Genomic DNA, 19,398 nt, shown 5'->3' with positions numbered 1-19,398 from the left:
CGCCGCCCCCTCACGGCCTGAGCCTCGGCCCCCGCTGATCGCCGATCGCCGACCACTGCCACTGCCCGGCAGGCGGCCCGATAGGCCCCAACCCCGCCGCCCCCTGTTACCTGCCGCCGCCCCGCAACCACCGCCGCCGCCGCCGCCGCCAGCTGATCCACTGCGGCTCCCGTCCCTGACGTCACCGCGCACGCGGGGCGGGGTCACGCGGGGCGGGGTCACGCGGGCCGTCTCCTAGCGACGGCGCGCCTCGGACCGGACCGACCCGCACCGGAAGTGGCGGCGGCGCCCCGGTCACCGGGCTGCCGCTCCTCCGGGCGCCGGTGGTGACCGCTGACTGACGCCACCCGCCCTCCCGTGATGTCGTTGGTGTCTCCGTGACGCAGGCGGTGACGTCACTGGCAGCGTGGCCGAGGCGTGAGGGCGCGGCCCGGCCCTGCGCTCCGTGAGGCGGCCACAGGTACGGTCCGGGGAGCCCGGGGCCTCCCCCCGCCGCGCCGCCCCCCCGCCGCCCCCGGCCCAGAGCCGGCGTGTCCCTGCTGAAACCAGTGGAAAAGAGGGACAGGGAGGAGCAAACGGCGGCTCCGCGGGGCTGGGCCCCGGGGTGGTACAAACCCCCAGCGGCGGAGGCGACTCCTCCGGGGCCAGCACTTCCTGACAGGCCCCGTCCCAAGAAACCCCCCTCCCTGCCGGCCGGGGGCTGATCATGGAGGTAGGGTTCCTTGGGAAGGAAGCCAGAAATCACAGATATTTAAGTTAAAATACACTAAGCTTCCCAGTATTTCTACCTACCACCTCTTTGGGTAACTGTGTGATCTTGATGCGATTAAAAGAGGAGCTTTGGCAAAGCAAAAGTGTGATTCAACCACAGATCCCTTTTCGCACCCTTGTCTCTGCTCCGAAAGCCCCTCCTGGTGCATAGCGAAGCCGAGGTGTGACGCCCCTTCGGGACTTGGGCCGGTGTTTGCCCCCCTCAGGGCAGAGTGATTACCGTGTGCTCGTTAGTCATCGAAGGATGCGGCAGAGGGCCAGCGGTGGGGACGCGGGTGCTGCTCCAGCTCAGAACAAATCCCTGGCGCTGCTCCTGAGAGCTCCCGTGGGACAAAGGGCCACCAGCAGATGTGCCAGGAACTAAGGACATGGCAGGGTCGGCGTGGGGGGCCACAGCCACGGGGAGTGACCCTGCGCCAGCGACTCAGGCCGCGTTGAGGGGGGAGTGGTGCTGCAGGGTGGAGATGGCAGTGGCAGGGCTGCTAATGCTCTCAGGTTTTGGGTTTTTTTCTGGTATTCGACATCTCTCAAATCGATTATGAAAAAGTGAGCAAGTTAGAAAGTTAAATAACACGTGTCTTAATTTGTCATTCAATTAGTTTGGTGCCTGAGTAATGCACTGCACTGGCACTGGCCTGTCAAACTGAGTTCTCTTGGTCTGGGGGATGCGTCTCGCAGCACCGACAGTTGCACCCACACTGCACGTTTCCTCGCCCGTACCTATCCCCACGTCCCTCCAAAACAGAGGGTGCTGTTCTTTCTTTGTCCAGTCCACGTCCTCTGTACTTAAGCTACAGGTGAAGGGACAAATAGTGTCAACTGCAGCTGGTGAAGTTCGGCAGAGTCTTGTGTCCACTGCGAGCCAAGGCCAGTCCTTGTTTCTGGCAGGCCCCAAGCAGCCGTATCTTGCTAGTTAAGAAGTCAGTGGGCTGAGAGGTTTCCTTTACTCAAGGCACTTCCATGGACTGGTGAGGAAGCTGATGCTGCACGTTCTGTTCCTTTGTTGTCCTGCATAGGTCTGACAGAGTTTCGCATTGAAGCTGAAACACGCTCGGTTTTGCTCGGATTGTCTGTTCCATGTCCATACAAGGAACTCATAGTGGTGCTATCAAATCGCTGGGGTATGAGGGGGATCAGTAATATCTAACACATAGTGCAAGCGTGGAAGAGGCAAAGATCAAAATATACCAACCGAACAATGAGAGCAGCCAGAAATTGTTCACACTGGAGGACACACAGATTTCCCTGTCCTGGGAGGGCAGCAGAGGCTCTGAAGGGGAGGCTGCAGTTTGCCACCTATTGGCTTTCCCGGGAATGTCTCCTCGGCGGAAAATGGCTGAAATGAAGTTAGTCCTAACATAGAAAATTACTCATCGCATTTTAGCGTGGGGTGTGATTGCTGCGTGCCCAGCAGGCCCTGAGTGCAGCCTTCGTACCTTCTGCTGAGTATCCAGAACAAATTCCAATTCCTGTTCTCTTGTTTTGTCTGGTTCTATCTAGATTGACCTACTCGGTCTGATATTTTTAATTATTCCCAAATGGGGAAACGAAGGCAGAGATTGCATTGGAGTCATACATGGAATAAATGGCACACCCAGACAGAGAGCGCTGCTGTGCCTGCATCCTGCCCTATACCTGCAAATTCCCAGGAGATGTCTGTGGAAATCCACTCTGAAGCAGATACCCCTGGCGAGAAACAGCTGCAGAGCCCAGCACTATCTGGCTGGAGTCAGGATTTTTTTCATGGAACTGACTCATCAGCAGCAAACACTGGAAATAAATCCTCAGGAAAAAGGTCCCTCCAGGAAAAAACAGAGTATAGAAAAGCAACCTATTTTTAATACATGACATAATACCTATTGTGGAAGCAGCACAGCACAATTTACTGATGCAGAGTGAACCCAAGTCTGGATCAATGGCGCAGTGCGGGCAGAGCGGCAGTAAAAAGCAAGCTGTCACATGGCGGAGAGCACGGGGCCATGGAAAGTGCTGACCGTCGTGAGCATTCATCACCGAACAATGTTCCTGCACATCTCTGTGTCGTGGGTTTCCCGGCTTGTGTGCTGGGAATCAGGCACCGCTCCCAGCACTGTCCTGCAGCCGGTGGGGAGCTGGGAGAGACCCAGTGCTGCAGAACGTTAATTTTATTTGCAAGCCTGTGGCAAATTGCAAGGGGGGGCTTGGCCCTGTCGGGAGGCAGGATGTGCCGAGTATGAATTGCTTGTTGTCAAGGCTACGGGACCAGAGGGAAGCTGCAGCCTTCCCAGTCTGCTCAAAGCCTCCGCTGAGCCGGGGAGGGCTCTCTGCCTGGGGGGGAATGGTGTCCTCTGGCTGAGCCAGTGCCAGTGGCAGAGGAGTCTCACCCAGGGTCACTCTCAAGACCTGAATTTTCCTCCTGCCCGTTCCTGTGCCCGTTCCTGTTGCAGCCGGCATTTGGCAGCGCCTCCTGCCTGTCCTGGGGCAGGAGCTGAGGTGGTGCCACGGGGCATCGACTCACGCCAACTCTGTGCAGGGCTCTGCAGATGGCTTTGTGTCCGTGCTGAGGGCAAAAGGTAGCAAAATCAGGATTATTTCTTCCCCATGTTTTCCGAAGCAGTGTGTATATTAAGTTCTGAAACAATTTGTTGGGGTTTTTTACCAATAAAGCCTTATTTAACAGGATGTATTTGGGCGTTGCCTACAGGTACAGTGTTGCGGGGGTTACGTTGAAGTGTGTCCCACGTTTAGAAGTCTGGATTTGTCTGTGGCTGGAGGATTGCGGAGCCGAGATAGCTGCTTTAGGTGGGAGTGGCCAGTGCTCCACTTCAGGAGTGAATTATATTTATTCTTTCTGTGTTAAATCTGTGCAGAAACGTGGTGTGTATCATGTGTATGCCTGTTGTGTACATTCACACACACAGGAGCATGCGTTTTTATGATCCAGAAGTTATGTGCCGTAACTACTCAACTCTAATTGTCGCCTTTCTTTAAAGTATTGAAAATCAGGCTCTTGTAGTCCTGGAAAAAAAAAAGTGAAGTATTGGCAAAAGATCTGAATTTTCCAGCTGCCCTTTAACGTGTGCAGTTGTTTAAACCAGCCTTCCTTTACTGTATACAGCTGTGCCCAGATGGGGCTGCTCTCTTCCCAGCAGCTTCCCGAGCTTTTCACTCAGGGTTTTTTGTCTTTTCCTCTCATTACTTATAGTGCCGTTAGAGTTATGGTAACGAAGAGGCGGTTGTAGTTTCAGAGCTTTGCATTCCTCGCCGAGCTGTGCCTGTATTTGCACGCAAAGCCATCGCCTCCCCTCCAACTATTTTAATCATTCCAGCAAGGGTGGGTCGTCAGGCATTTGGCAGCGGGCTCCTTTTCTGTCACTGAGGTGGAGTCAGCCAATGCCCTGCGAGCCTGGAAAATTTTGCAGGGCAGTTTCACTGGCCGGCCCTGCAGAGCTCTGCCATTTGAATTTCAGCACAGACCTCCCCACGCTGTGCTCTCCGTTCCTGGCGTCTCTCCCAGCGCAGAGTTTAGCTGAGGCTCGGGTTTAGTTTTCCCTCCTCTCTCTCCCTGCAGTGACAGCTTCCCCGGGCTCCAGCCAGGTCTCCCAGCCGATATGGAGGATACGACTTTGCAAATTATCGAACCGCCAACCGCCTCTGAGGCCTCTGAGGAGCCAGCGGCTGAAGAACCCATCAAATCGGACCAGATCAACGGTGTGATGGTGCTGACCCTTCTGGACAAGATCATTGGGGCGGTGGATCAGATCCAGCTGACCCAGACCCAGCTGGAGGAGAGACAGCAGGAGATGGACAGCGCAGTGACCAGCATCCAGGGCGAGCTGACCAAGCTGACGAAGGCACACACCACCACCAGCAACACCGTCAACAAGATGCTGGAGAAAGTGCGCAAGGTGAGCGTCAACGTGAAAACCGTTCGGCAGAACCTGGAGAAGCAAGCTGGGCAGATTAAGAAGCTGGAGGCCAATGAAGCGGAGCTCCTGAAACGCAGGAACTTCAAAGTCATGATCTACCAGGTAAGGAGCTGTTTCACGACTTCTCTGTGTCCTGTCAGTGGGTGTTCTGTTTCCTGAGGGTTCTGTCACACTGCACGGTTGGTCCCTTGCTGTCCCAAACTCCCCCAACTGTCTGGAGGTCCACGCTGGGGCGGGTCCCAAGCAGCGCTGTCATTCACGATTTAACATTCTCTGTGGGATCTAAGGCAAGGTTTGATAGAGTTGCTGTGGAATTTTAACAAAGATACTGAGAATGGCCCCAAGCACTCGTTGCAATGGAGCAGAAGTATCAAAATAACCTGATTTTACTGCTTAGCTAAAAAAAGAACAAGAATGCTCTGGGTTCTGGAAGGGAGTATTGTAAATCCATCTGCCAGTGTTTTTTCTACTGAGAGGCAACATGTGTATTGCTACGTGGAGAGCGATAATATTTCAGATTTGTGACATGCATCTGGTAACAGCAAGAGGCAGTAACCCCAGCATCGGGGTTGATCTCACCGACTAGGACAGACAGAGAATACACAGCGGCTCCTTCAGCCCATTAGCACCAGCTCTGCCTTTGCCCCCGTGCTGGTACAGATTTCCATGGCCTTTTTTCTGCAGCCTGCGAGTATTGAATGTTGTAGTTGTCTGGTTTCAGTAGCGGCTTTGGTTTGCTTGATGTTCAACCCCTGCGCCAAGCGTTGGGTTTTAACTTCGATATTAAACAAGAAGAAAGAGAGGAATATGTTTCTGTGAGTTTTCCTGTCGGGAGCTGGTCTTCCTCAGCAGAGCGAACTCTTGCATTGGGCCACGGGAGAGGAGCAAGTGAAACAGTTAATGATTCAGTTGGAAGCCTCTGGGTTAATAATAGACAGCGCCAGGGACAACTAGAGACTCATCCAGTGCCGATCACAGGAAGAGAGAGAAGAAAGCCAGAAAAAAAAAGGGAAACCGCTTCTTACTACAGCATTTGAAGGGAGAGCTGTTCATAATAGGCTCAGGAATCTCCCAGCTGCGGGGGCCTGTGTGACTCTGATTCAGAGCTTAAGCATTTGTAGTTTTATCATGCCTGAAAGGCTGAAGTACTCAAGCCTATTCAGATCAGACAGGAACCTGACCAGTTATAAACGTATATATTTATTACAAGCTCTTTGTATCAGGCTTTTGGGGGGGGATAGATCTATCCATGAAAAAGAAAATAGAACTCTACATGTACTGCAGAAGCACCAGACGCTGCCAGACGAGAAGAGCGAAGGGAACTGTTTAAGCATAACCTTCCTGTGGGTTACAGATATAGGTGGGACGGTGGCAAGTCCCTAGGTCCTTTGGAAACATCCTAAACATTGGCAGGTTGTCATTTTGTGAGCTCTCCGTTTTGCCTTGCTGTTGCTTATGAATATTGAGTAGAGTTTTTTCTGGAATATAAAAAGGCAGTCGTGCTTCTAAGGGAAACCAGGGGCGACCCTCTCTGGTGTGGTTGGGACAGAGCAGCCCCCGGGTGAATCCGTGGACATGGGGCTGCAGCAGGGGTTTTGTCAGTTGTGAAGGTGTTGGAGAAAAAAAAAGAAAAGAATTATTTGTAATTCAGAACAATTTCCCAGCATGGAATTTAGTGTGATTTGATGGGGAGGCCACAGGGCACAAGTGAGAAATTCTCCAGGTCTGCTTCGTGTGAAATGGAGCCTTTTGAGCTCTGATGGAAACCCTGGCGCTCGGAGCCCGGCCCCGGGGACACCGCAGGGGTGGCAGCGAGTGCGCAGGCCTGTGACCGACTCTGCCACGGCAAGGGAAGGTCTCTCTTGTAGAAGAAACTCCTGATTATCTCTTAGTTTGGTGCTTAAACAAGATAAGATACAACAGATAATGCTAATGCATTTAAGAATAAAACTCTACGCAGAAAGGAGTGATATTTCTGTGTGGGCATCATAACGGCATTTATCAACCCGACGGTGACGTTCAGCTGCTCTACTGATATTGAACAGCCGTGTTTGTTGCAAGAAGCCGTGTTGATTCCCGCTGGGTTCCCTGTTTACTAACATCCTGCTGTGTTTCCCTATTAATAATCATGAAATTTAAAAAAAATGTTTCAAGAGTCTATAAAACCAAAACTTTATGAGGGGCTCCACCCTGGGAGTTTTAAATGAGGAGCGTTCACTGTGTTTTCCTAACTGTGGCTAGCATTAAAAAAATAATTACAAAATAAGTCCTTTCTAATTCAGTGTTTCACTTCTCAAGCGCCACCACCTATGGAAGGTTGTGTTAGATGCTGTCTTGATAATGTAATTAATTCCCTGATGGGGAACAATGTTATTACTGCTTTCTAACTCAGAAAAGTCTCCCTTTGGAAAGCTGTGATTAACTTTCCCGTGTAATTGCATTTTCAGTTGATGGGGCTAAAAATGCAAAGATTTATTAGTCTTTTAGAGAACAAGAGATAAACTCATCTTAAGAGACATAAAGTATTACATAAACCCAGCAGTGGGTATTTTCAAGCAAGAGGGCTGAGTGGAACAGTCGTCGTGCTCGATAAGGGTTATACTTGGCCTGATTCTGCGGTGTGAAGGAATAGAAGGAGGTAAAGATAAATCAGTTCTCTACCAGTTGTAGATGTTTGATCGTTCTCTCAGCGCTGAATCCCGGGTCTCCGGCAGTTACGGAGGGGATATTTCAGGAGAGCAGGGAGAAGAGGTCAAACTGCCTGTGTGCGCTGGATTTTGCTGGCTGTTGGATTAGGAGGAAATGAAAATCAAATTTTGTTCAGGGAAAGCTTGGCCTGTCAAGGTGAGCCTGAAGCACATCTGCCCGCGGGGCTCCAAAATCTGGGGGAGAAAGTGCAGAACTGAGAGTCACTTCCCCTGGGGGCGGCTGAGGGTAGGGCGTTGAGCAGAATGTTTACATTACTGGCAGTCGCCTATAGACCTGCGGGCGCTTTCTCACTTGCTCCCTCTCTCACATACACCTTCACCTCATTTTGCCAGGAGCTGGTGGGATTTCTGCTGAGGTGAGAGGTTTTGTATCGACTTAACGGAGGGAATTGGATCAATTCTTGAGAATAAAATTTGAAAAACCAACCCCCCTCCAAATTACCACATTGTGTTGTTTTGAGAATGAGCTTACCAAAAGCAAAGGTGCCAGACCTTTGACGAGCTGCAGACCCTCACCCTAAAAAGGGCTCTCCTTCCTGAAGCCTCTGCTGTCCAGTGAGTACGTGCGGCTCCGAGCGGCCCCGGGAACAGAGCTCCCCAGGGCCTCATTGTGCCTCCCGCCCCGCGCTCCCGCCTTTCACAGAAACTAGGACACCAACAAATCTGGTTAGAGAGGTTGTTAATAAAACCAAATGAAAGTGAGTTCATCCCACATCTCCTGGGTTTAGGATACAAGAAGCTGGGGCTGGTAACTGGAGTTGAGGATTAGATAATGGATGTCCCGTGCAGACAGGCTGTGCTGTAAGACCAGCCAGCCTGCTGCGCTCGGGTGAAGAACGGCACGTGTCAGCTCTGATGTAAGCGTGGCATTTTTCCTCCAAACAGTTTTCAGCAATTAAATTTATTCGTGCAAATGTCAAAGGCCTGATTTTCTTACAGCCAGACACCCAAATGCTCGCAGCACAGGTATTGAATGCTGAATTTCTCTTTGTTCTGAGGCTGCTGTGGGGCGAGCGGGAGGGACGGACGGTCCTGGTGTGCTGGAGAGAGCGGCCTTTGTTGGCCCCGCGCTCAGATCTGGGGGCTCCTGGGGGCTCCTCTGCTCTTCAGGTGACACCAACGGCCGCTCCCAGCCTCGGGAGAAGTGGGGGTTCTCCGGGAAGGGCCAGGCAGTTCTGAGAGCTGGGAGAAGAGGAATCTCAGCCGTACAATATGTGGGGTAGGTAGGGCTGGACAAGAAAATATAAATAGCACAGCTCAGCTTTTGTGCCTTGAGTGGGCCTTATACGGACGAGAGCTACGAGATTGTCGAGGGAGGGATGAATTTCAAACCCACGCACTAATGTGACAGATTCCGAGGCCGGACCTGAAGTGCCTCATTTTTAGGTCTGTGCCCTCAAAAGGGAGCGTGGAAAAGAACATGAGCTCGGGAGTCTGCTGAGAGGCGCGGGGCAGGGAGCACAGGGTGTACATACCGCAGCCGCCGCACCCTCTCTCCGCTTCCCAAACAGCATGTCAGCTGCCCCGAGCTATGGTTTTGTTTCAAATTAATCATTCTGGAAGAAAAACCTAATGAGTCTAATGAGCAGAGAGTTCATGAGAGCCAGTGCGATCTGTGGGCCCGGAGAGCAGCCTGTGTGCGTTACATACCTTGGATTCAGTGGAGCTTGCCCAGTGACAAGCATTAAAAAATAAATAGAAATTTCAAGTAAAATGTGAATGACGGTGCTGGGGGCAGGCCTGGGCACTGGGCACGTCCTTGGGCTGTTCCTGCCGGAGCGGTTGGGTGCTCTGCAGCGTCTGCCTTCCCAGGGGGTCACGGCAGAGATTCGCACTGCAGCAGCCAGTGTTTTTTGTATTTCTTTTCTAATAATACTTAAAAATAACAGGCTGTTTTAATTTTGCTCAAATCCACTCAAATCCACTCAAAAGCAGCTCCCATTGCAGCCACAACATTCCTTAGCCCAGGTTCAGCAGAGAGTTACTGGGAGCTTCTCGCTCCCAGTAACATGGGTATGTGCGTCAGCGACCTGCCGAATCCCGGGACGCTCTGGTGTGGTCAGTGGGGACAGAATATTCCTCTGGTGCTGGATTTGCTTTTGCTTTATTTTATTCTGTTCTTAAAAGAAGGACCAAAGAGAATTCGTCATGAAACCTTTATTAAAAAACACAAGAAACCTGAATCATACAAATCAATACCATTAATTAAGAGTTGATGCTGTTTGTCTCTGATCCTTTGTCTTTTTTTGCTGAAACAGAGGGCACCCAGCCCAGAAAGCTATTGCATCTTCCCTTCTGTGCTCCTGCTTTTGGTCACAGAAGTAGCAAAATTAGAGGTGAAAAAATGCCATCCCAGGGGAAGAAGAGAAATATCATTCAACCCAATTCCTTCGGGCTGCAGCGCTGGATTCTCCATCCATCATAAGGGCACCATGGTAACATCCCGATGTGCAAAGGATCCTTCATATTCTCTGCACGTTACTGAGTTATAAGAGTCTCGAGATAATAATTCACCGGAGGCTGTAAATTATTTTAAATATTTCAGGATGTTACTAACTCTCACTTCCAGGGGTTTTCTTAGTGCAGGTTATCAGTCTTTCCACCAAAAGCCAGCTCTGGAGCATGGATTTCTCTGTTGGTGCCTGGAATCAAGTGCGTTAATATTTCATGGCTCAGGTATTATTTACAAGCAGTTGGTGCCAGGGCGGTTGCTTTGCTGAAATCCCTTCAGCGTTAGTTACATGCGGAGCTGTGCATCAGGGAATTGTCTTGGAGCAAAGGGCTGGAGGCTGCTCAGCCAGCTGGGATGGGGTCAGATCGCGTGATCAATGGCTCGTGGAAATAAACCCACAGGTGATATTCCTTCTGATCACAGACTCCTCTCTCGGGCCTCCCCTGTGCCTGTCAGCACTGGATCAGCCCACCGTGTCCGGGTGATGCCGGTGGGGTCCCTGCCGACGGCAGTGCAATGACGTGCAGAATTCCCAGTGCTCAATGGGCTGGGTGGCTCCAGTGCTCTGGTTTCCAGTGAGATTGTGCCTCATTTTCCGATTCTTAAGCTAGATATGAACCCTCAGCAAAAACAATTAGCCCATTATGGACACACAGCAGGAAACACTCTCCAAGGCTGCATGTACCCACGTTTGCAGGTCTGGGATTAGAAACCAAAGAACTCCAGAAGCCTGTCAGTGCTCAGACACGGTCCCGTTACTCTCTGGTGCTCCGGGTGGGAATTTGGCCGGTGGATGGTAAAAGCCGCTCAATGTCACAGCCCTGCAGAGCTCTGGGCGGGTGTGAGCGTCAGGGGAGAGGTGGTTCTCCTGCGTATGATCCCCATTGCCCCCAGTTCGTGGAAATGGGAGGGCTCTGCGGTTGCCGTGTGTCCCTCTGCGCCCTTCAGCGCTCTCCGGGGGCTGACACTCAGCTGGGTGACTCACGGCGCTGTCACCGTCCCAGCCCCAGCCCCGACAGCCGGTGTGTGCCCGGGGGTGAGAGCCACGCTCAGCCCAGCCCTGACGGGTCTCCGAGGAATGTCCTGCCTGACCCGGGCACAGACTGGGCGAGAGCCGGGGCCGTCTGGCGTCTTCACTGGAGCTGCTCCTGCCCCACTGCCCAGAGCAGGGTGTCCTGGCCCTGCCGAGCATTGGGCAGAGAACTGCGCGGTCTCCACGTAAAGCAGGGCAATGACTCATAAGCTTTTCAGCAACACACTCGGCCCTCTTTTATCCTGCTTGGGATAATGTCGTACTCTTGATTCTGCAAGACCTTCTACAACTTACAAAGCACCCGAAGAATTGTGGGTCCACTGTCCAGCTGCAAGATAAGACAAAGACCAGAAATGAAGATGCTCAGTGTCAGTGAGGGAAAATCAAATATTTAGAATAAAAATTCTCAGGATGTTTAGTCTATAGCTTTATGTGAGGATGCAAATGTCAGTATCAGCACAGATCTATCTGCATGTCATCTGTCATGCAAACTCCACCTTTACTGGTTGCTGTTCAGAAATAGCTCTGGGGTTATTAATCAGTTGAAACAGGTTTATCCGGGAGGAGCCGCTCTGAGAGTGAAGCCAGTTGGACAAACACTGATAGTCAGAGCAAAACTTTTCTGCTGTCAGAGGGGAAAAAAGAAAAAAAAAAAGCCTTTTCACTCTGCCATCTATTTATTCTCTGTTTCCTCCAGCCCTGCCTTTCGTCTGACTCACTCAGAAGCAGAAGCACTTTCCAAATGCAGCCTCCCCCCTCCCCGCGCTGCTCCTCCCTTGCTTTTAACCGTGGGGTTTGGACTGGCTCCAGTGCCCGTACCATGCTGCTAACAAGGGAGATGCAGCCCTTTCGGACACAGCCGCCAGGACACAGAGTAACCAGATGCACCTGATAGAAAAAAGTGCCAAAAAGATTGCACAATACACAAAATTACAGAGGGGAGAAGGGCCTCTGCCAGTCAGGGAGGTACTACTTGAGAAGGAACAGCTTATCCCTGTAACATTTACCTAATCCCAGCCTATTTTGCTTTTCTCCCTCTTATTTTGGATCTTTTCCTTTGTCTCAGCAGTGTCCTTTGGTCACTTCTTACTGCAGGACTCAGTAGTCTTCTCTCTAAGTACTCAAGCCTCTCTTTTTATGGACCTCTTGGCTCTATTGGAGATAAAATCCGTCCAACCTTTGGAATGTAGGAGTCAAGTCCATGCCTATTGCCTATGGAGGGATTAATTCTATATGCTGGGGGTGCTTAGTAGCCACCCCCCGTGCTCAGAGTGTGTTGAGCAGAGAGAGGGGTTGATTTTGTGTGAGCATGTTTGCGGTGTCACTGGTGCAGCTGTCTGGGAGCTGTTGGGTGTTGCTGAGTGTGGGTTTAGGGTACGGTCAGGACCGACAAACTGTGGATGGAGTCTGGAATCACACCCGGCTGTTCCTATCTCTCCAGCTTGTGAGTTTGAATTAATATACCTAGGGGTTTAAAATCACTAGCTTTTCTTAATCTCACACATACAAGCAAACTCCACTTTCAGCTACACCACAAGAACAGGGATCTCTCCAGAAGAGCTGATGTCAGTCACTCAGAGCTGTGAAAAGAGAGCAGAACCCGGCCCTGTGGCAGCGCTCAGTGTAAACCTGCCTGAACCCACAGAAGGGATTCTGCGTCTCCTAGGACCTGCCATAGATTAGAGAAGGATGCTCTTCCTTCTGATAAACCTTTGCTGACTGTCTTTTCTGTCCGGTTTTGCTACCTGGCTTCTCCCTTTACTAAATCATGCCCCTGTGCCTTTTCTCTCCGCTGTTCTCATGCTAACCCGGATCACTTGGTGGCGACGTTCCTGAGCAGATTCCCATGGGGACAGGTAAGTTTTTCCATTCTGCTTCCTTTCTGCCGGCCATTGAAACGCGGTTTTCCTCATCTTAGCCCAAGAAGATCCCGAGGGTGCGCTTTGAGGCTTCACCGGGGACTGCCCTCTGAGCCGTCTCTGGGAGCGGTTCCCTCTGCCCACGGAAGGTGCCATGGCCCGAGGCAGCAGAAGACACGCGAGGAGGCAGCAGCTCAGGGCCTCAGCAGGAGGAGCCCCTGAAGATCGCTTTGAACCTCTTCTGGAGCCCCAAAAGCTGCTGATTCCAGAGCCTTGGCCTCTCCGCCTGCTTGTGACTGCTGCAAGCTTTCAGCCCGCCCAGCTGATCCTGCAGCTGGCAGAGATGCCCCGCTTGCTGACTAACCCGCTTGCTGCTTGCTGCCTGCCCTGCCCTGCTTAGAGAGGATGGTAGGAGCCGTGGTTTCTCCCAGGCATTACAAGACGTGTCGTGCGCTGCCTCTGCGACGCGGGAGGGAGGAATTGCTGCACGGCTTGCACGGAGAGCTGCCAGCTTGCAGCAGTTGGCTCTGCTGGCATCTGCTGGGACTGGGCAAACCCTACCAGTTTTCTGAGCCTCAGTGCCTCCCTCTGAAATACAGACCCAATAATCCCTACCTCTTCAGGCTTCTTGTAAGGTTCATCGTGTGTGTGTGAAATGGTTTGAAGTTGTTGTTTTAAATACATAAAATGTAATAGGTAGAGAACACAAACTGTGACATAAAATGGCAGTGGTGCCAGGCAGGGGTGGCAGCACCCATTTCTGTTCCATGGCAGCCCCCAGTGCTGTTCACCGGGAGCTGCTGCACAGACTGGAGCAGTGGCAACTTCAGCTGCTGTTTATCTAACGCTTATCTCGTGCCACAAGGGCTGCTGGTAACAGAGCGGTGCCCTGTCAGCCTTCCTCGTATTGTGTGGCTGCTGGAGAAAACACCCTCCGCTCCCGCTGTGGGTGTGTGGCAGCGCTGGCTGGTGGCACCGGCCGTCGGTCAGGGACAGGACTCCCCAGAGCCAGGAAGAGGTGGGCTTAGCTTGGAATCAGGGTCTCTGGGAGAAGCTGCCAGGGAAAACTTCTCCTTTTCAGGAGAGTGACAAGATTTTTTAAAAAGACAGATTTTTGTGATACAGCAAGAGAGTCTGATGGCAATTACAGTCTCCACAGACAAAGCCTGTTCCAGCAAGGAACTGGAGAAGAAAGCGCAGCCCTTCCCTTCGCTGTGCAGGGCACCCTGACCTCCTTGAGCTCTGCAGGCGGTGGGTGCTGATCGGGTACAACGGCCGAGTCCTTCCGTGACCACAATGGAAGGGCAGCATGGAAAAGCACTGAGCAGAGCAAAGCAGCCATCGGGGCAATGGGAGGGCAGGACTTCTTCTCTGATAGGGCTCCGTCTGACCCAGAAGCCTTCTTCTGGCCAGATGCTTTTAATCCTCCCTCAGCCCCCCCCAGGCCAGAGCTTGTCTGCTCTGCCCTGGATGGGCAGAGGAGGGGCTGCCATGGGGCAGGAGGGCGGAAGAGGGGCTGCCGTGGGGCAGGGGGGTGCAGTGGCTCCGTCTCACCCAGCAATGGCCGGGACCAGCCCTTCTCGGTCACAGCAGAGCCGGGGAGGTGAGCTGGTTGTGTTCTGCATGTTATGGTGCATGTCAGCCAAACTCAACTCTTCCTGCTCTTGCAGTTGTGTAAAAATAACCCATCGAAATGAATTACAGATGTGATTAGCATGCGCATGTGAAAAATCCCCCATTAAACCTGCAGACTGGAGATCGGAGTGGCTGGGAGTTCTGGGACTCTTGTTTTCTACGCGCTGACAATAAGAGCCTCTTCAAGAGCAATCCAGCAGCCTTTTGGGAAGGTTCCTGGGTTTGCGGGTGATTCTGCAGTGCCTGAAGAGCTCTGGGAGGCTGGGAATGCGGCTCTGCTCTGTGTCCCATTGGCCTTTTATAGCTCAGGGGAAGTGTTTACGTGTGTTGTAGCAACGGGGTGGTGTGTCCATGGCCATGGGGCGTCCTGCGTGACTCACTGCGGGGGAACTCGGGCTGGAAAACAACTCCAGATGAAAGCACACTTAGTGGGCAAGGCAGAGCCGGGCTGCCCCAGCTCCGACAGCTCCGAATTGTTTGGAGCGGGAGGGACGGGGAGCAGCCCCGCACCCGTCAGCTGGTACCCAGCTGCGCTGGGTGCGGGCACCGGGACCCCTCCGGGCACCCCCGGTGTCTGGAGGCTGCTGGGCTCTGCCCGCAGAGGGAGCTTCCTGGAGCCAACGGCTCCCCAGGGAGCTCCTGCAGCTGGGGGCAGCACTGTTTTGGGCACGGAGCAGGGCAAGAGTCTTCTGGTATAAAAATCTTCTGAGGATTGTTGTTTACTCGCTGTCTTTGTGCCAGCTGGATTCGGGCTGGCTCAGAACAGAACTGGTTTCTGTCTGCTGACTGGGAGCCAGGCTTTGAACACCCCAACGGGCAGCGATGCCAAGAGCCAAGGTTTTGGACGTGCCCACTTCAAGGGTCAGTGTTTTCCCAGTAAAACTATAATCGGAATGCCTGGTGTTAAAATCGGGGCTCATCTGGATGAGTCATGAGTGAAACAAAGGCAGAGACCACGGGGCCTTGCCCCGAGCGGGGGTTTGTGTAGCAGCCGCCCCTAGACCCGGGGTGGTTCTTGATCGTTCCAGCGAGGTCCCAGTGTCCTCCATGGCATGTTCTGCCCCCGCCGGGCAGCTCCCCTTCCCCACAGGAGAAACACCTCCCTGTGGGGAGGAGGGGACCCTTGGTGGCACTTGGGCAGTGCCCGGTCGTGCGTGGGGAGCTGCACGCGAGGGATGCTCGGCTGCAATGGACTCGCCCCCGTTGGGCTGGGCCAGAGCTGCCGGTTGCTCTCGCCCCCCCTGTCCCATGCAGCCCAAGCCCTGATCCAGCGGGAATGTTCCCGGGATGCAGGTGGGCAGGAGAGTGACCCAGGGCACACAGTGCTGAGAATCCCCCAGCTGTCCCCCAGCCGGTTATCTGCGGCTCAGATAAGCATTCCGACTGAAGAGGAGTCAGGAGGAAAAAATGCAGGAATTACAGCAGGCGTAGGAGAGAGAGATGCACCATCTGGTGGCCGTGGGCCAGCCTTAGAGCCCTGTGGCCAGCCCACTGCCCTGTCACCTGGCCCTGCAGGGAAGGGGCCGGGTGAGGGCTGCAAAGGGTTTCCCAAGTGCAGCTGGAGAGAAGCTCTTGGAAACGGTATCAAGGGGAGAGGCTGGGACTGCGGGTGTCATGTACAGGAATCACGTACGGGCTCCATCTGAGCCTCCATGTTCCAGCACCCATGGTGCCTCCTGAGGGAGGCCTGAGCGGAGTCTGGGGGCTGTGAGTGGTGCTGGACTGAGACGGTGCCTGAGGGGACGGTGTGGGGGGACAGCAGCAGCGTGGGGCTGGCCGTGACCCACAGACCCTCCGTTTGGGGGAGTCGGGGTCAAGCAGCCGGGTGACGCTGCTCTCAGGATTAGGAGTCAGGGATTAGAGACCCACACTCTCGCCCTCGCAGGGCTGCCCCAGCTCCCCACGTACCGGGACCTGCTGCTGCCACGTCCTCGCGGTTGCGAGGAAAGAGCAGCAGGATGCTGCCAGGGGCGGATGGGTGTGTTGCTGGTGCAGCACATTCAGCCTCATCAGAAAATTCAGCCAGAAGATGGATTTGCTGGTGCAACACGAGGAAAGGAGGTTATTTATGTGGCAGAGCTGGAGTTTTTGAGGTGGTGTTTCTTTCTGCACACACATGTTCTGGGGCTCACAAGGGGCTGATAAGTATCTGAGTTTGCAGGATATGGCCCATTTCCAGTGACAGTCATGCCAGGCGAGGGGGGAATGCCTTTGTTCTGGCTCATTGTGTTGACTGGAGGGAAGGAAGCGGCCGGAGTTCCTGATGTTCCCGGCTCGGTGGGGCAGGGTCCCTGGGAGTCTCTGGGATTGCTCCAGCAGGTGTTGTTGTGGAGAACAGGATCCCTGTCTTCCCAGCAAGGGGGTTTGTTCTGGGCCGACCTGGCCCTCTGGAGAGCGTGTGTATTGTTTTCTCCTGGAGTGGCTCATCAAATGAAGAAAACATGTGTTGGCCACCTCCCCTGAAACTCCAGAAAGTATTTGGGAGCTGAGCTGTGACCCAGAGGGTGAGGAGCTTTGCCCAGCGCAGGTCTCTGCTCTGGATAAAACCCAGCACAAAACCCCTGCTCTGGCCAGTGGCCAAAACAGCCACTGCAGCCCGTGTCACCTTCACTGAGCCCAGCGCTCTGCGGAGCTGACTTGCCATTGAGCACAAAGCTTTTCCAGGTGAAGCTGTGCTGGAGTCACCTATTCAACAAGCTTATACCAGTTCTCAAGCAGTGTAAGGGGACGAAGAGACAGCTGAGCCAAGCAGCTCAATGTCTACAGAGGGGCTGTCCTGTCCTGCCTCCGTCTGGGGACTCAGGTTGGAGCCATGATGGTGGCCATGACCTTGGTCAGCCAGAGCCCCGTGTCGGTACCCCGGGATCTGCCCCTTGATTTCCCTGGGCCCTGCTCCGGCCAGTGTTGGACTGGGATCCCCCGTCCTTGCTCTGCCCCAGGGCTGGGAATGGCACCGTCTGTCCTTTCCCCAAACCTCATCCAGCAGCTCTGCTCTCTGCACGCCCGTTCCATGCTGCCTTTGGGTTGCTGCTGCCCGACAAGGCTCGTCTCAGCGGCCCCGCGCCGCTCCCGCCCAGCTCCGTAGATTAAAACCATGAATCTCTGAGCCGTGGGCTGCAGCCCCACAGCTGTGGCGCCGTGTACAGTGATGGGCTATTTCCAGCCTGTCCTGGGAAGGGAGAGGTGATTCATTGCGGCAGGGACGCACGCTATGTGCTGCTCAGCTGAAAACCAACCCCGCTCCAGAGCTCTGCCCCTCGCCCGGGCACACGCTTGTCCTCTGCCGATGGGATCAGCAACTTGGCTGACCCAGGAGAGTGGAGAAGCTGAATGAACTCACCTCCAGTCCCCGGGGGGGACAGCGTAACCTCGCAGACCCGGCTGGGCGAGTCGGGGCTGCCTTTGAATACGGGCTCGGGCAAATTCCCTTAGTCCCCAGCAGAGAAATGGGAAAAACAGGGTGGCCTCCTGCATCCCAAGAGATGTCCCAGCCCCACATCTGGATCATGCAAGGCCTTGGGAAAGTCCAAGTGCAGCCCGGGGTCAGCCAGGCCAGTGGTGCCGTGGCCGGACTCCCGGCTTCGGACTGTGCTGCCATCTGCAGCTCAGCACCGCGCCGTGCCTGGGGCCACCGCCGGCTGGAGCCTGGCCAGGCCAGAGAGCTGGGGGTGGCCAGTGGTCTCAGCAAGAGGAGACCACCCCCGGGAGGGCTGGCGGGGACAAGAAGGGCTCTGGGCAGGCGCTGGAGAGCACCACGTCACCCTGAGCCCCTCCGTGGCAGGATGCGGGGCCAGGAGCAGGGATGTGCGGTGGCCAGGCCCTGGAATGAAGATGGAACTGGAGGGGACAGGACTGTGACAGGGACACAGGAGGAAGGGAAAAGTCTCCAGTTTCAGCGCTGGCCTCTTCCTGAACTGCTCTCTGTGTGTGTGTGTGTGTGTGTGTGAGTCTCACTGGCTCCACTTTGTGTCTTGCAGGATGAAGTGAAGCTCCCGTCGAAACTGAGCATCAGCAAGTCTCTGAAGGAGGGCGAGAAGCTGGAGAAGGAAGGTGAGGGTGAGGAGGTGCCCGTGGGCGAGGACCATGCGGAGGAGGACCATGTCCAGCTCTCCTCGGATGAAGAGGTGGAGATTGAAGAGATTATTGAAGAGTCACGGGCAGAGCGCATCAAAAGAAGCGGCATGAAGAGAGTAGATGACTTTAAGAAGGCATTCTCAAAGGAGAAGATGGAGAAGACTAAGCTAAAGACCAAGGAAAACTTGGAGAAGACCCGCCACAACTTGGAGAAGACCCGCCACAACCTGGAGAAGAGGATGAACAAACTGGGCACCAAGATTGTGACTAACGAAAGGAGGGAGAAGATGAAGACCTCTCGGGACAAGCTGAGGAAGTCTTTCACCCCTGACCACACCATCTATGCCAGGTCCAAGACAGCCGTCTACAAAGTGCCACCCTTCACTTTCCATGTCAAGAAAATAAGAGAGGGCGAGGTGGAAGTGAAAGCTACGGAGCTGGTGGAGGTTGGTGGAGAGGAGGGAGAGAACTCGGATCTGCTGCGTGGGGAGAGCCCCGAGATGCAGACGCTGCTGGAGATCACGGAGGAGTCCGACGCGGTACTGGTGGACAAGAGTGACAGCGAGTAGGACAGGCTGCAGCACGGAAGGGTTGTGGACGACGGCTGAACACGTAATCATTCACATTTCGAGATCTCTATCTGCCCTGGTGCCTAGGGGAAGTGTACACGATGCATCTTTACTACTCTGCAGAGCCGACGCCAATCCCCTGCCTGCTTGGACAAGGTGTATTTTATATTTTAGTTTTAGCACACAGAAACGTTAGGAACATGGGACTGTTTTTCTTACACTGTTAAATCACCCTCGGAGAGCATTCCTGCCACAGGCTGCGCCAGAGCCTTCCCGCACCAGACCCAGAGACGGGGCCCAGCTGGAGAGTGCTAAAACCAAGATAACGGCCGTACACCTGGAAAGCTCAAGCGTCCCCTGTAAGCAAAGACCTGGTGCCAAGAAAGCTT

The 19,398-nt window shown here is 53.8% G+C and overlaps 1 protein-coding gene across 2 annotated transcripts; it reads left to right on the top strand.

The window, feature by feature from the left end:
• The first annotated feature begins 4,204 nt into the window (after positions 1-4,204).
• CAVIN1 (caveolae associated protein 1) lies at positions 4,205-19,009 on the top strand. 2 transcript variants are annotated; one of them, XM_074162892.1, is made up of 2 exons: positions 4,205-4,781; positions 18,344-19,009. In XM_074162892.1, the coding sequence occupies exons 1-2, from the start codon at positions 4,362-4,364 to the stop codon at positions 19,007-19,009; spliced, it is 1,086 nt and encodes a 361-aa protein (XP_074018993.1). In that variant the 5' UTR covers positions 4,205-4,361. The 2 variants fall into 2 exon arrangements, with proteins under 2 accessions (XP_074018993.1, XP_074018994.1); XM_074162893.1 differs by lacking the exon at positions 18,344-19,009 and adding an exon at positions 12,791-14,491.
• Positions 19,010-19,398: the final 389 nt, after the last annotated feature.

This window comes from Numenius arquata, chromosome 23 (assembly GCF_964106895.1).
Source record: "Numenius arquata chromosome 23, bNumArq3.hap1.1, whole genome shotgun sequence".
Classification (NCBI taxonomy): domain Eukaryota; kingdom Metazoa; phylum Chordata; class Aves; order Charadriiformes; family Scolopacidae; genus Numenius; species Numenius arquata.
This window is presented reverse-complemented; position numbering and strand designations above follow the sequence as displayed.